General features: G+C 28.5%; 1 protein-coding gene across 1 annotated transcript in view; it reads left to right on the top strand.

Annotated features, from left to right (window-relative positions):
* The window catches only part of LOC123264186 (probable serine/threonine-protein kinase DDB_G0267686), a 44,967-nt gene that overhangs the window by 20,977 nt on the left and 5,475 nt on the right, over positions 1-18,515 (top strand). Inside the window, exons 2-4 of the mRNA XM_044727348.1 lie at positions 7,497-7,844; positions 12,530-12,949; positions 14,535-15,064. Coding sequence (XP_044583283.1) covers positions 7,695-7,844; positions 12,530-12,949; positions 14,535-15,064 — 1,100 coding nt within the window. The 5' untranslated portion in view covers positions 7,497-7,694. The remainder of the gene's footprint in view (positions 1-7,496; positions 7,845-12,529; positions 12,950-14,534; positions 15,065-18,515) is intronic.

Below are 18,515 nucleotides of genomic sequence, written 5' to 3' on the forward strand. Positions count from 1 at the left end.
AAGTTCTCCATTCCCACCCGGACTTCCTCATGAAACTAGATAATTGAATATTCCGCTGGCACCCCTGTCGCGTTATTCTCCTCCCCCCTCTTAGATTTTCTAGTAAAGGGATGCTCGGGTGCACAAATGTGTATACACAAAATTCGTAGAGATAAACCAGACACACAGTAGACTGAGGGAAATCGCAAGAGTCCACATGGATAAATCATATCCCAAAGGTTGTATATGTATATTGTTGAGCCGGTGAATTTTCAACCACACTTTGCCTCCATTCTCTAAACTCTCCTGTCTCATCTCGTTGCCAGATAGCACAGCAAGCTATCTTTATTTCCGGAGTCAGGAAGATGCCTCATGCACCGTACCCCAATCCCATCATCCCTCTGAGTTGTGCGGCCACCTACCACCATCATTTCCTACCAATTTTAATCTTCTGCACGTGCACGGAAAAATCTTATAAAGCTTTTCCCGTTAAATAAAAAATTATATTACTCAGTATTAAGACTCATTTCCAAATTTATTTGAAATGGTTAAAACTTTAATAACTCTAAGTTGTTATTTTTTATTTATCTACTCGTCTATACACTTATACATCACGAAAATTGTATTTATAACTCGCGTTATGAAGAAAGTTTACATAGGGGTTAGGTGGTTGAAATGAATTTTTAAAAGATATTTCAATTTTTTCTCTGTTAAATTTAAATATCCTTCTATATTACGATGACGTAAAAAAGGGCTCATTTTTTTTAATCTCATTTCAAATTTTTTACTCCCACGGGTTTTTTAAATCTCTCCAATAATCAGCATGATTAAACAATTTTGAAGAATGTGCCTCTAATCTCACATGGAAATATACATGTAAAAAGTCTATGTGGTATTTATAATACATATTTTAGCAAAAATAAACATATTCTTGAAAAAATCATTAGTTTACAAGATATACAATTTCATTTATTAATTATTGACATTTTTGAAGATATAAGCTCATTCCAATGTTACACTCATCGATACCTTTCATTTAAATACCCACATCAATTTTTTATATATTTTTTTATATTTTACAAATATCATATATCATACATATAAAACATGAAAAATTCACTCTGTTACTCTGAGCAATGGGAGTGAAATAGAAGTCAAATTTATTCCCGACATTAAATTATTAAAAAAAAAGTTTCGAAACAATTCGAATCTTTGAAACAGTTGGTCTCAAAGTGAATTTCACTCTCGGTGAGAGTAAATTAATTGGAAATCATACACTCGCATTTACTCCCAATTCACTCTGCATTCACTTCGGAAAATTTTTACAGTGCAGTAATAAAATTTAAATGATTATTATTATTACATGATAATTTTTTCATGTTGATACCACGTGATTTTCTTGATGTTTTAATATGAAAATCATGTTGCTACCACAGAAATGCATGTATAATAAAAATGTTCTATATAAATGTCAGCATATATATTGAAACATATATGAGAAGACATAGAAGTTACAATATATTTTGAACAAAAAAAATATATGTCAACATATAAGTTCGAATACATCTTTTGTATACGTATTTTTTCATGCGAGATAGACTGTAAATATACGCAAAAAATGTAATATGAATTTAATCGGACATGAAATTGAGAAAGTAACAATTATAAAAGTTAAAGTGATAAATTAAAATTTTATCAAAGTTTTAAGTGTTACTATAAACTCATTTGTATTATCAATCTATATTGTCTATTTGTTACCGAACATAATTAATGATCAAACTTAATGTCACTTTTCAGACTTAAAATTGAATGGAAATTTATGGTCATAGTAAATTCAACTTTTATTAAATGAGTCATAATTTAAATAAGTCTTTAAGATGAAGTTTATTACAATGTATGTAAAAACTTATACTGTAAAGAATATCTGTTTTGACTAAAATGAATTTACTTCATTACCTAATACCAATTTACTTTCAACTTTATGTAACTTTTTTTTTATAAACAATTCAAATTCTTATGGCAAGTTTTTCTTATAATTTTCTAAACGTCTCATACTTAATGTATGATTTGAATTTCAAACTTAAAAAAATTTTTTTATTTTATAAATAGAAAAAAAATTTTTTAATGAATATAATTAGATTAGGTTTTTAAAATGAAAAATACTCTAAAGTCGATATGATACTCTTACAATACTCTCACAATATTCTTCATAATTTTTCTCTATTCAAACTTTATAGATCAAATTTTTTTAGCATCATCATTTCATGTTGAATTTAGAGTAGTAATTTAGTTTTAAATTTGTATTCATACTTTAAAGAATAAAACTGCACTTTGCATTATAAATAATAAATTGAACCAATCTACAAGTACAATAATTTGATCAATTGGAATCTACAGTTTTCAAAAGGATCCTTTGACTCTAAATTAAATTTATTTACGCTTTTATATGGGTTTTATATTGCGGATACGGCTGAGCGATAATATAAAGCACAACCGATAGTTCGCCTTTAAAGGTGCAATTATTGGCATTATACTCCAAAAATAACCAATAATTAAAAAAAAAAAAGTTAAAGTAACAATTTATAATTTTTCAACCTACTCATTTTTATAATCAATTCACCATGAATAATTCTCATTAATAAATAAAAACAAAAATAACAAATCATTAATAAGAATCAGAAGAGACATAGTTTCATTATCCAAACAAAATAAAAATCCAAGTTTAAATTATTTAAAAAGTTTGTTAAGTTAGTTAATAAAAAGTAGAACTACGAATAGTAAAAAAATTGAATTAATCTGACACCCTTTATAAATTCATTCGCACTGAATTAACTTTTTAAATTGATAAAAAATATTACTTTTTTCGCGCTTTGTCTTTAAAAATAAAAATTTAATAAATCCTCAATACAATAAAACTATCTTCTATATATTAATTGGCTCAATACAAGCCAGACGTTAAAATACAAAAAATTCCAATGCGATGGCGTCGGTGTTTTAATTTTTGTTTTCCGTATCATCATACTGTCGCGTTATTACTAGGGACGAATTTATTGGATTATCCGAGAAAGAGCGTAGGTATAAATTTTTGACACAGACCCTCCGAATTAATTATCGTAATTATTATTCTAATTTTGTTAATTAAATAATCGTAATAAACAGACCTTGTATACAAATAGAATAATTATAACAAAATGACATGATATTTAAATATTAAAGTATATAAAATTAAATCAAAAGAGACATACAAATAATTCGTCATTCTGAACATACAATTTATATTTTCCGGTAAAGTATAATGGATAATAGTAAATCCACGAGCCAGTTTCTCGTACTCTGTTATTATGTGTATATTATATAAATGTATTGTATTACATTACATGTGAATGTGGATGTGAATTTGAACATCTGACTGTTGATTGTACCGTATTTGCAGGAGTCATACGTTTATCCAAGCTATTTACAGATAACATAGATGAGAGCAGCGTAAGCACGAAGTGCATTCACGAATGCAGTACATTGCATATAAATATAAAGAGTAATGTAATGTGAATGTGTACTACAGAGTATGACATACAAAGTATAAAGTACACGGAGAGTCCTTGGTGCATTATATTACAACCAGCGAAGGGTTTTGTGGTCGTAGCAACCACATACCCTCCCAGGAAATGTACACTCCACCCTCCTACCCTCGGATAAAGCCAGTGCAAAGTGACATCATGTATATACATGATGTAGCAGACGACACGAGCTACACTAGTGCATCGGTATTGGGATCAGGAGAATTGGGGGACAAGTCAAAGCCTTGTTAGTGTCTGGTGCCACCTGACAAACGTCTCTCTAACAATAAAGGGTTATCATCACCCCCTGCGGTCAATTTAATTTATCGTAAGCCCGTCTGGTCAATTTATCACTGTATTTATGTACTTTTTTTACCGGAGTTGAAGTCGTAATTCAATCGTAAAACTTGTTAAATGTTAAATGTTAAACTTCACAGAAAATTTTGTCTTAAATAATTGATTAAAAGAATATTATCTTCTATCAATACAATCAAAATCTTTATCCAAGAACAATTTTATTTATTTAAGAACAAGTTTTTTCATTGAAAAAACGACTTTTACAATAACATTTCTACTTTGGAAGATCCCGAACACCCTTAATGATTGTCTGAATGATGTAGAAGGACAAAATAAATCAATCACGTTTCTGAAGTCAATTAAAATATTAAAGTTAATCTAAAAGTCAATAAAAATTCCATATTTAAGTTGTAAAAATAAATTAAATATTACGATTGATGTTAAACACTCTATTTCTACACTGATAGAAAGATTTATTTGTATTAAATAATATTTGTTAATAGTTAACAAATCATTTATTAGAGACCACTTTTTAGCATTAAGCAAATATTTCTTAGTATTTAAAATGATGTGTTTGTATTTAATAAATCTGACATTCATTTATTAAATATTAATAAATCTTTTTAAATACTAAGAAATATTTGTTAACGACTAACAAATGGCTTTTAATAAATGATTTGTTAAATATTAACAAATCTTTTTAACTATAAACAAATCCTTCTATCAGTGTATTGCAATATATTTATGTATAGCGGTCGCTAATAACCTAGCTGTTGAAGCGACCTAAATTTATTAATAAAAAAAAAAAAAATTCTACTTTAACAAATTTTAACAAATATTTGAGACTTTTTTTTATGAAAATGCATGTTAGAGCTGATAATTTTATCTTTGATTTAATCTACAATCTTTTTTACTTAATGATACTATATAGCGATTTTTAAGTTAAGCAAGTTTAAAATTGACTCAAAATCACTTTTGGGTAGATTTTATTAAAATCTATTTTCTATATTTGTTCTCGTGGTCATATAATAATTAATTTACTTATGCTATGTATTGAATAAGCAAAGAAGTTCCTACGAATCAATTTATTCTACGAACTCCACTTTCCATTTCGGGTGTAATCAAATGGCGCTTTTTTTTACTATACACTTGCAATGCTTTATATTGAACTGAGAAAAAGTAATTAACGATAGATTTGAAATAAGGAAACAGTCATATTATCTATGATGTAGTGGATGGTTCGTCAACTGTTGTCTGGTCATGCATATCAATTATTAGTTCCATAGTTATTTGTATTTTAAATTACAAATTTTTATTATTTTTTCGAATACATATTTTTCCATTTTCTCACACTCATATTCTCGATTATCCTTCAGACTGGTTCTTTATATATTATATTTTTCTCTTGTCATATTCATGTGTATGCACGAACGCTTCGACGGCAGTCATTCATTGCACGGACTTTACGCCCCTTTGATTACCCATTGGGGAATTGAATTCGTATATCCGGGAAAACGTGATATCCTCTCGCACAAAAGTCTGCAAATATCGGAAATATATTTCAAGAATTTATAAAAAAGAAATGGATAATATAATATAAATAAAAATATGATGATTTTGTTGGATCATTTGAATAATTTCATTTTATATTTAAAGAGGAAATATATCAAATCTATGATAACTAGAATGTATTTTTATTCTTTTCAATTTTATGAGAAAAATTTTCTGTTTTATTGATATTTTCTGAGGAAACCGCATCTATTTTATCTCACGCTTGAATAAACGAAGAACATTTTTTACGCTTTTGTATTACGACAAATATTCCAAAACTATTTTCTTTTCCTTAAGATAAGATGTAGTTTAAAAAAAAATATTTTTTTTATCTTTTTAGTAAATTAAATTGAATAAAAAAATTATTATTAACCTTGGGAAATTTTTTATCGTTAGAACAATTGAGCAATATTTAAGGGTAGTTAATAATCATAAAAATGATATTCTGAAATATTGAATTTTCATGAATGGTAGTTTTTTTTTGCGTAACCAACCTTGTTTTTATATGAAAAATAAAGTTTTTCCTGAATATTTATACTCATAATATGAAATTGTATATGTTTCTATTCATATAGCATTTAAAATAAATTTTTTAACTGTAAAAAACACTGTTGTGTTTAATAGTATATTACACCCCTAGGGAAGTAAAGTAAGAAATGTCTCAGATCACAGGTAATTGTTGGCCGAGGCGAAGCCGAGGTCAACAAACATGTGATCTGAGGCTTCCTTATTTACTTCCCGAGGAGTGTATACTATTTTTTTCCCCGACGAAGGCGGAAAGCGGCAACTTCGTTTCGCACAGCGGGGCTAAAGTTGACGCTTTACGCCCGGAGGGGAAAAAAATAAAGTTATTTATAAATTCGTGCACAGACTTGACAATGCATTCTTTAACACTTGGCTGTTTCATATTTTTTTATCGTTCATAATCATATCGACTGATAGCAAAAAAAACAATAATCGATATTTAATATTTTACGTACACTATTTAATAATTTTTTTAATTTCATTAACCAAACAATACTAAGTAAAAAAAATAATTGAAGTTTTGTCATTTATTTGATTAGTAAAAATGCTTTTAATAAACATTTATTCGAAATAACGGGTCGAAAAAATTGTTTTTCATAAAGAACATAACTGAAAAACCTTTATCGTTGATAATTTAATTTGAAAACTATTCTTTCGACGTTAAGTTTAACTGTTTTTAATATTAAAACTCGTTTATAATTTTTATGTACTCCAACACCAGTGTTTTTAGTCAATTGTAATCAAATATAATTGAATTAATAGAGCACTCTCGACGCGCAACCGCATAATCCGGATTTAATTTCAGTTTAAGTTATCCAAATTATTTTTTTGGTTTATCTGTAAATTGCCATTGATATGAGGGTCTCTTCTCTGAAATTTCTCTTTCAACTAGCATCCATAAAGCGTATTTAGCGGTATAAAGTTCATTAAATACAGCAAAGTAATTTAATCAGTTAATCAAGTTAATGAGTATCTTTTTTTAGGAAAATGTAATGTAATAATAATTTTAGTAATTTCATTATTAATAGAATGATTAATTTGATATTACTTCAACCAGCTTACGAAGTATCGAATTTTAGCGAATAATAAATTAACTATCTAGAAATGGAATTTAATTATTGAGCGAATATGAAGTAACGGACATTGATGGATAGAAATTTCCAATGCCAAAAAAAATTGAACTTTTTGTAAAAAAAGTACAGCTTTGATATTTGAAATAAAGTTTGACTAATGTCAAAAATTGGACGTACACCCTCATCTCGACGATCCACGCATTCTATAACTCCTCAACCCGTGTACAGAAAAGTCAGTTTCCCCTAGAACTAAAACGTCTATATGTACATTATATACATCTATACTTATATGAAGCTGAACAAGTAAAGTCGAGACGGTAAAGTTTCTAATACCTCTGTACGTTCATTGTTGAGAAAATTCTACTGAAAGCTTTCTACTAGATTTCAATCTTCTTAAACTTTTCAAGCCCTTTTAACTTCCTGAAAAAAAATTAAACAAATAAATATAAAGAAAGAAAGTACATAAATTTTGTTTGTTATTTTATTTACCAATGAAATGTTATTTGTGTTACAGATTTGTGGACAAAAAAAAAGGATACTTGGTGGAAGACGATCCGAATCACACCAAAAAATTCAAATTAGATAAATATTTACAATAAGTAAATTTATATTTTGAAGAAATAGTATTAAATATACTTGAATGATAAATTTGCATTGAGAAGAAAACTAAAATCGGCGAAGCTGATTTCTATTGTTTGTTGTGGGCGTAATCATGTTCGGTACGAAATTGCGTACGTGGATGGAGGCGCATATCGTGCGACCCAAGAAAAAGAAAGATAGAAAGAAAGGTGAAAAAGGCTTTGATTCAAATTGCAACTCACCAGGTAGTCACAGTAACCGATCACCGTCAGGACTTCATCAGGTATTATTTAGTTTAATCATTAAAAATTTTACTTTTATCAATTCTTCGAAAAAGAAGAAATTTTAAAACAAATTCTGAGCGTTCGATTTTTTATGAATAAATTAGGAATTACGTATATAAACAATCAGGAAAATGTTGATAAATTTCAGCAATATTTTTGCATCGATATTTATTTTTTAATTATATATGTATACAATGTATATAAGTATACTATACATATACTATTAAAAATAAATGATGTATAAATATTCTGCAGAATGTAATAATCATAACTTATCACTTATCTTCATACAGGTCTGGTTTCAATATTATTAATGATTGAATGATTAAAATTAAGAAGATAATGACATTAATTACATAAACCTCTAGCGTTTGATAATTTTTATCGAAATAATTATTTTTTTTTTTTATTTATTGTACCATGTCAAATTCAGTTTCCGAGTAGTTTATCATTATCATTAAATTATCGAGCAGTGTATCCAAATAGTTTTTAGCGACTGCTAAACCAATATTTATCTGTTGATTTAAAGTGAATCTTTGTTTTTTAATACTTAAAAATTGAAAGTAAAATTTTTGAAATTTATTTACGTTATTATAATACTTTCAGATCTAAAAAAAGTGACTGATCTTTAATTTAAGCCTTTATTTTTTGATAAAGTCATTGTTTTTTGTGATCGTGAAATTTGTAAATTTAGCAAAAAAATCATAAAAATAATTTCGAAAAAAATGGAATCTTCTACAATACTACTAATATCTATTTCTTATACAAAATTTGTATTTATAATGAATACAAAAAACAATCTGGTCAGTAAGCGTTGGAAATTATGCAAATGTTGCAAATATTCTTTCCTCATAAAAACTATCATAACCAGCAATTAAAATTTGTATCAGTATTTACTCCAAGCTCTGATAATGAAAACAACAAATAACACAAATAAATATTATCATAAATATACATTTATACAACTAAATACTCTCCTGCTGGGAGATATATTGTTTTTGAAAATATTTAATCACTTGGCTCTTTAATATTCAGCATTTACCCTCGCCCTTAATTAAAACCTGGTTTGCCAGAACACCGCGATATTTATGAGTAGCCATATTTAATAATCCTCATCCCCTGATATTTCAGCACGCTAAAATCAATAAGAAATTTATTTCACGAACAAGCGTACTTTTATCATTTAAAGATATAATAAGGCACAATATAGATACCATCATATGTATAGAGAAGAGAGAAGAGATAGAAATATTATACAAAGGTAGACCAGATCAATCAGAAAAATATACTTTAGCAGGTTGAAATAAAAATCTAGCATATTTTTCTATTTCAAGTATCTTTTTTTAAAGTCACAAAGCCACTAGTTTATTTTTTTATACTTTTTTCTATCGACTCGCCATCCAATTATAGACTTCTCTCTTTACCATTTTCAGTTTCTTTCCGCAGATTCTGAAAGACTCTTGCTGTATTTATATTTATCTGTATATTCAGCTTCACTTTTTTTTTCCTTCCATCTACTTCATCTCACATCGAAAAAGAAAAAATTAAAATGTCTTTATTTACTGAGAAAAAAAAATTTGGTGGCAGTAAAAATTATAATGAATACATATTATTCGATACCTACCAGTAGATTTAGATTTTCATTGCTTTTCTACAGTTTTAAATTTTAATTTCTACGATTTTTCAGAATTTTTCAATTAACTAACAATAAACTTTATCAACTACATATTAATTATTGTTATGATTATGGTAAGTTATTTTTGAGTAATAATTTCAGTCTTTTATACATATTTTTTCAAATCACTACTTATAATTTGAAATAATATTTGTATTTAAATTAGAAAATAAGCCTTTTTTATAATTCTGAGAAACTTATTTTTATAAATTTAATTTTAATTATACAGTATCAATATTAATATTTTCCACAACTTCAAACGCGTAACAGCCATAGTTAGAATTTATTATAAAAATTTTAATTTAATAAAGAACACATATCTTCAAATCATCTCTACCGTTTTTATAGCGCACTGACAAGTCATTAAAAGTATGCTGATATTATGATAATACTTTTATGAACAAAGCTAATTATTTATTTATTTATTTATTTAATGAAAACTTACACAATAAAAAAATTTTCGTAAAATTTAACATAAAATTTTGTGTAGATGATTTTTTTACATAATTCTACACAAACTGTTTGTATTGATCAATCCATCCATTTTTTAACACACTCAAGTGTTAATTCAAAGTAAAACTACACTTTTTTAATGTTACTGGCCAATCAACACAAAATTTATATTAAAGAATACTCCGATTCGATTAGTAGTATAAATAACGATTTTAAATGTCAATTCAATATAAAGGCTGTGTTGATATTTTCTATAGTAACACAAATAATATGTTGAATTTACACAAAGATATGTTAAATTATGACGCCGCTCCGCTTTATTTTGCGCGGGATCTCGGGAGTACGAGCATAGTCACGTATGCCACACAAGATATTTAGACATGTGTGTGGTAGCCTCAACGTCATTTTAATTTGGTGGATTTTGATTTGCGTCATTACGTGAAATACTTAAGGAGGTCCTTTCGCCATCAATGTTAAATAAAAAATATTAGATTATGCATAAAATTAATTTTTATCTAATAGTTAAAGTCCTTATGTATCTACTAGTGAAGTTTAATTTATTCTTCACCGTGCAAATTTTTGAAAAAAAAATTTCTAAAAATGTTAGTATTTTTTCCGAGTCTTACGAGAAAGTCAGACCTTAACAACTTTCTCGAATTATGGCATTAACCACCGATTAGATGGGGTAAAAAAAACTCAAAATAAGGTTTTCAAAATATTCAGGTTTGATTTTTTGCAATAAAATATATAGGTTGCCGTGGAATTTATGGAGAAATTATAATTATAAAATCACAGAAAATTTTTAAGTAACCAACATTTAAATGGCGTCAGAACATTTGGCAACGTTGTGTAGCGCGCGAGCTTCAGACCATTCAATAAATTCAAACTAAACTTTAACGCGCTTATGTTTTTCATACATACTTATTAGTTAATTTATTGTTAAAAAATTTTCATAATTCATAATTGAAAAATAAAACAATAATTAAAAAATATTAGTATTCCTGCCATGATATATTAGAATGTTATGATTTTGTGACTAAACATTTTTAATTAATTTATTTATTTACACTGACTGCAAAAAGTTAAACATGGTTAAGGTTGCATTGTGCAAATAAAAATGTAAACAACCGAAATAAAGCGTTGCCAAATCACGAACAGGTTACTAACAGTTGATTTACAAGAGTCAAATTAATTTTTGTATTTAACTATTTTTTGTATTTAATTTTCAAAATTTCAAAGATTAATGCCTCATAGTATTTATTCTTTAATTTTAGGAATTTTTGTGGGTTTTTTATTTTAATTTATCGAATATTGACTACTACAGTTGTTGTGACTCAACTGGAGCGAAAGGACTTCCTTAAATGCAGCGTGAAAAAAAAATTATTTTCCATTAATATATAATTAACGAGTTTATTAATAATTAATAATTAGAAATTAATACATCATTAATCCTATAATCATCTATTGCCACTGACTTGTAGTAAAGTAGCAACTATTGATTAAAATTAATTAATCACTAAAATTTTGAAAAATTTTGAATTATTTATCGAGTTCTTTAACTTTGTATTTATGGGAAACAATTTATTTTTTATTCAGAAATTAAAATCTATTTAAATATATATTTAAATTATTAATAAAACTCACAAATTTGACAGCTGATCTGAGTAACACAAAGAAAATGTTAAAATCAACACTTTATTTGTGTTATGGATAACATTTAAGTGTGTAGAAATCCGAGAATCAGCCGATGAAAGTCTTAACATATTTTTGTGTTACTTTTAACACAGAATTATGTTGATTTTATCAATACAAACAGTATGTGTAGAATTAACATAAATTTTGTGTAAAATAATCATCTACACAAAATTTTATGTTAAATTTTACGAAAATTTTTTTACTGTGTATAATTTAAATGATTCTTATAAAAAAAATTTTATTAACTATTTTATTATCTTCTCATCTAGACAAAATAAAGCTTTATAAAACATAATTCCTCTCATTTTTTCGATATTTTTATACTAAATATTTTATTTTAAACTAGTACTACCAGTTTTTTTATGAATTTTATGAAATTTATTTATTTATCATGTCCCTAATGTAAAAAACTGCTTAGATAATTACGATTCGGTTTCAGTTAATTTCTTTGACATAAAATCATATTAAATGCACTCTTAACATTTTACATATATTTAGAGTCTCGTCGAATCATTTATGACGTACTTTTTACTTTACTTTTATAGTATATACGTACCTGCACTAAACTGTACTAAAAAATGGTGTTTCTCCAAGTAAAAAAGCGGGTGATTTAAAAATAAGTTTTTGATAACGAAAATAAAATATTTTATATCGTAAACATTGATACTCCAAAATTTTGATTAGATTCAAAATTTAATTACTGTTTGTAAAAAATATCCTAAAATACCATATAAATTTTTTCATCCCTGGGAAATTCATATAAAATTATGAAATGAGTGCTTACCGTATGCATATTCTGATTCATCAAACTTTATTTAATTTATTCTATTAAAAAAAAAAAAAAAAAAAAAATTGTTTCAGGTTTATCCATTGAACTCGCCAATAAGAAACGTAGACAATATTATCATAAACAACGGATCAACGACGACGTACGAAGGCGCAACCACAAATTCATCTGCAACTTCAGGTGGAACAGGAAGCGTTAATTTATCTTCGCCCGAAAGCGCTTATAGCACCGGGTACTCGACTGATGGAACTTCACCAGGGGCCAGTTATCCACCCGAGTATTACATAAATATCAGGACGGGAACGCACTACTTCCAGAGTAACAAAGGGGCTCGCATTAACAAGCGACCCGGTGAAACTACCAGCGTGATGGTCAACGGTCCAGTAAATGAGGTACAACGTGAATGCGTCGAGAATGTCAGGTTGAATGGTAACATCAACATGACACGAGAGAACAAACTCATCAGAGAATTAAAAACGACCATTCCCTTCCAGGTAATATTACAATAACTTGTACAAAACATTTATCGGAAAACACATTCTTCCTCAATCCGATAAAATTATTATTATTTCTATTAAATGTTGGTTTTATACTATAAATAATTTTGATTTTTCCATTCAGGCCAATGAAACAAAAAAAAATATTTAGCATGAAGCTTACGAAAATAATAAACCAATCAATACTTTGACGTATTAATTAAATAGGAGTTTTTGTGAAGTGAAACGAGGTCAAAAGTTTGATTTTTTATCTTATCAGTTGAAAAGTTTATCGTGATTGTTACGAAGCACGTCAGGTTATATGTAGATTATCGTTGAACCTTACGCAAAGAGTTCATGACCTGAGATTAGCTGTTCTTGGTAGTTAGCTTCAAAGACACGGCGGCGAGTTTATTCATATAGAACATAACACTGGTGTTGTCAAAGCTACCATATGTATCTTTTCTTCCATGGTTATGAATTTTGCATAGATTTTAAAGTACTTCAGTATTAACAAAAGAAAAAAAAAACTCTAAGCTTATCTTCTGCTCTCACGGAAAAATTGTTTGCTATTATTATTTTTATCTAATAAACGCGTACCAAGTAATTTTTTATTTTATAACCACACCATATTTTTAGGAAAGCTCATGTGAAATTTTTATGAGATGAAACGGATGTTCATGTTTTTTGGTGAATTAAAGTTTAATTTCAATTGAAATATTCTATTTATTATTTCTAAATTAATTTTTCTGACGGAAGTTCACAAAATTATTTTTTATTCAAACAATCGATTAATTTATAAATCGTAGATTAAACATTTTGTGAAAATTAAAAAATTTTTTTTTAAAAATGGCGTTTTTAAAATTTTAATTTTACTTATATTTTTTTTAATAATTATTAGCTCAAAAAAAAAAAATCAAAAATTTTTGGAACAAAAACTACAAATCCAAAATAACAAAAAGTTTTTGAATAAAAAAAAAGTAAAATGAATTATTTAAGTTTTTAAAATTGAACATTTTAGCTCCAAGTACTATATGCAAATATAACAGTTAAAATGAGAACTTTTCTCAATGCAAATTCAAATAAACAGCAAAAGTTTTAAACATATATTATATTTTTATAAAAAAAAAAAATCAAACTTTGTTGAATAAAAGTTAATTTCGTTATTTTTATAAAAATTAATTTACAATCAAAAAATAAATTTATAGAATTAAAAATTAAAGTTTTGACATTTTGGTTTTCAATTCCGGTTGAAAAGACATGGTAATCATCACAACCGATCCCGTAAAATACATGTCAGTTCGAATTAACGGTTTTTCATTCGACATCAGAGCATCCAATAAACGACGGGTAGCTCGTTTAATATTTAAATCGAATTGCGAAACAACCCGACATACTGGAAAAAGGACAGGAAAATAGACAGAACAGAGGGTTGGTTACAAGAATTAAAATTCGTAAAATAATTACACCGAATTTAAAGTAACGGTATCTGCATAGAAATAATCAATAATAAAACAATAATCAACGAATAAATATTTTTTTTTACAAGTATTATTTTTTTTTCTCAGTGTAGCCTCATACTAAAACCTCTTTTTTATTTCAGACGACGGAGTCAGTTAACCATTTAGTCAACAAGCAGAGTCAGCTAAATTCACAAGCTCATCAGCGCGACTCCCTCCTGCAGCAACAGCATCAGCAGCAATACCAGCAACAGTATCATTATCATCATCAGCAACAGCCGCAGCCTCCGCCGCAGCCTAGAAGGACTGAGTCATATTCAACGGATGTAACGGCTCGCAACAGTTTACCAGTGCCCTCATCAATTCCTCCGCCCTTAATTTCTTCGCCCTCAGCCCAATCGCCTCGGCAGCGCTCCCGCATACGAACGAATCCGTGGCTTTCCGCCAATTCTTCTGGCTCTAGCACGGCTACGACGACAACAACAGCAACAACCAAAACGATTGCCAACGAGTACAACAAATCACGTTTAACCCATGACGAGACCAGCAGCAGCTCTGGTCTCAAACTCACCGAGTCTTCCGGAAGTGCCAGTGATGTTAACGTTAATAACCATAGGAATGGCAACACTAAGAGGGAGTGCCGACAAGAGAGCCTCAGCGCAGGGCGTAGTCCGTGAGTATATCGATGCCATTGATTTTATGAAGCTTGACAGACGTTTAAACGATAGCTTTGTAAATACTCTATCTGTCTATCTATCTATCTATATGTCTGTAATGTAATATGCAATCTACTATTCAAATAATGCTGTCTGTTATTCTGTTAAAGACACCGTCAACACCTTTCCAATTTATTTTAATTGTCATTACGACATTTGAATTAATAAACTTTCAAAAGTTTACCAATTAAATGTTTATTTTTTTTTTTTTTTTTTTTTTTTTTTCATCAAATGTATGTTGTTTTTTTTCTTTTTTACTTTATTGGAAACTTTTAATCACAAAGTACAGTTGACAATATGTCTAGAGACTTTGTTTTGTATACATATAGCTTCGGTAGACTTTTATTCGTTCGTTAAAAAAAAAAAAAAACAAAGTTTCTGAAAGTCAAAATAAACTAACTGAAAGATTTTTGTTTTTTTTTTTTTTTTTCATTGATACATAATAGCAACCTGCTCTCACTATAAGACTGCTGAGAGTAACGAATTATTAATAGAAGAACTTTCGATATTTTTAATCATAATGTACATAGTTTTGAGAGTTTTGGAATAAATTAAAAAAGTTATATTGCTATGACAGGATCAATTACCAATAATTTAATGGACAATGTGACGAAAATAAACTTATAGAACCAACAAACTATTTAAAACTACTCCAAAAACTTAATATAAAAAATTAGAAAAACGGTAGACCCTGAAGGCCATCCGTGCAACTTCCCGCTCATTTCATACCTAGTTGCTTAAAATTGCACTAATGATGTTTTTGAGCTCTCCGAGCTCAAAGATACTATTTATATGTTATTTTGAGCTCTATGAGCTTAAAGAGATAACTTTTTATGCTTTTGAGCTCTTCGAGCTCAAAGGTCTGATAGAAGTTTGATAAAAAACAATTTTTCAAATTTTTAAGCCGCAATAACTTTTGAATGAATGAACCGATTTTTACGCGGTTGGCGGCGTGGTTTTTTTTTATGTTAAGAGCTGATTAGTTTTTGTAATTGATTGGTAGAGCCGTTTAAAAGTTATTCCAAAAAATGTCGGAGCTATGTTGAAAAAACACTTGTTTCCAAATATTTCGTCGAGGATATCTCTCGAACCAATCAACTGATTTTTACGTTTTAGGCGGCGATCGACGCAATTTTTCAAGCTCTAAAAATTATTTTATTTCATCAAAAACGATCCGATAAGAAATGTCGAAGTTATGTGAAAAAAACACTTTTTTCGGTTTTCTTTCGTTCACGCTATTTCTCGAACGAATCAACCGATTTTGACTGGATTAGTGGTGATCGACGTGGTTTTAAAGGTTAAGGGCGGATTAGTTTTTGGAGTTGATCGATCGAGCCGTTTAAAAGTTATTCCAAAAAAACCACTTTCAAAAATGATTTTTTTCTTATTTTTTTTGAGATTTTTCAAAATTTCTCAAAATCTATCGGTTCAAATTCTCAGGAAATCTAAATTTGAGGGAACTCTTTATAACGCCGTTTGGTTGGTTCCGATCGGTTTAGTCGTTCAAAAGTTATAAGCGATTCACACACACACACACACACACACACACACACACACACACACACACACACACACACACACACACACACACACACACACACACACGCACACAGAGGCATACATACATACATACATAGTGACAACCTCGCGGGGATACTCAGGGAAGCTTCCTGTGACCTTCAAACGTCGAGATTTGATGAAAACTCGATTTTTGCAAAACGCGGTGAAAACAATAACTTCCCGATTTTTGAAAATCTTCGATTTTCTTAGTGGGAAGTTAAAAATATATAAAATTATTCAAAGGCACAAATTCGCGTCAGGATTTTTCTGATGATATCAAATTTAATTATAAAAATCCTTTGAAGTATAAAAATATTGCCATCACAAAATTTTTCTTATTTTCTGATATACATGGATCAATATTTAATATTTAACTACATTCATATTTACAAAATAAAATCTATAAATAAACAAATTAAATTTAACACGAAATTCGAAGTTAATCAGAACTACTTCGAAAACTTGAATAAATAAATTAACTACCGCTAAAAACCATATGAAACCGTAAAAGGGCACAAATTCAGGTCAAGACCTTCTCAATGGTACTAAAGTTAATAATAAAAAAAATCTATTTTATCATATAAATACACCGGAGACAAATTTTTCCTTATTCTCTTTATTATGTACAGTAGATTAGAGCGCTAAAAAAAAAAATTAGGAAAACGGTTGATCCCAAAGGCCATCCCTGCAACTTCCCGTTAACTCCATATCTAAACGCTCAACATTTCACTTATTTTGTTCTTGAGCTCTTCGAGCTCAAAAGTACAATTTCTGTGTTTTGAGTTCTCCGAGCTCAAAGAGATAGCTTCTTTATGCATTTGAGCTCTTCGAGCCCAAAAGTCTGATGGAAGTTTGATAAAACACTATTTTTTGAATTTTCAAACCGCAATAACTTTTGAATGAATGAACCGATTTTTACGCGGTTGGTGGCATTCGACGCAGTTTTTGAAACATCATAACGGATTTTTAAGTTTTAATCGATCAAACGAGGAATTTCGAAGTAATTCCAACAAAACACTTTTTTTGAAATTTTTCGTTTTCGATAACTCTCGAACGAATCAACTGATTTTGACGGGACTGGTGGCAATTGACGTGGTTTTTAAAACTCAAGAGCGGAATAGTTTTTGGAATCGATCGATGCAACCGTTTAGAAATTATTCCAAAAAAAAACGATTTTTTTTAAATTTTATTTTTGAGATTTCTCAAAATCTAGCGAACCGAATTGACTCAAATTTTCACGAAATTTAATGGCAATGATACTCTTTGGATCGCTACCTATTTCGATCCGATCGGTCAAGCCGTTCAAAAGTTATAAGAAGTTTACATACATACACACACACACACACATACACACACACACACACAGACATAGTGACACCATCGCGGGAATAGTCAGGAAAGCTTCCTGTGACCTTAAAACGTCGAGATCTAATGAAAACTCAATTTTCGCAAAACGGGGTGAAACCAATAACTTTCCGAATTTTGAAAATCTCCGATTTTCTTAGCGGGAAGTTAAAAAAGAAGAAATATATAGAAATTTATGATAAACGATCAGTGTATATTTGTAATACGCAAGTATTTTTCACTAAAGATAAATTGAAATGATAACATCATAAATTTTCAAAAATTTCTTTTTAGTATTCTATCAAATATTTTTAAATATTTATTTCAAAGTTGCTAATCAATTTTTACACGTTTTTTATTAGCTTCACCTGTATGTTTGTATGTTTGTAACCGACTCCTTTGGACTTCATTTTGATCCGCTTCATTTACTTTTCAGTTTCGTTTTCTATTAGAGCGTGTTTTTCGTTTTTTAAACTATCATTATTGCGGCTCAATATCCCTGAA

This window comes from Cotesia glomerata, linkage group LG4 (assembly GCF_020080835.1).
Source record: "Cotesia glomerata isolate CgM1 linkage group LG4, MPM_Cglom_v2.3, whole genome shotgun sequence".
Classification (NCBI taxonomy): Eukaryota; Metazoa; Arthropoda; class Insecta; order Hymenoptera; family Braconidae; genus Cotesia; species Cotesia glomerata.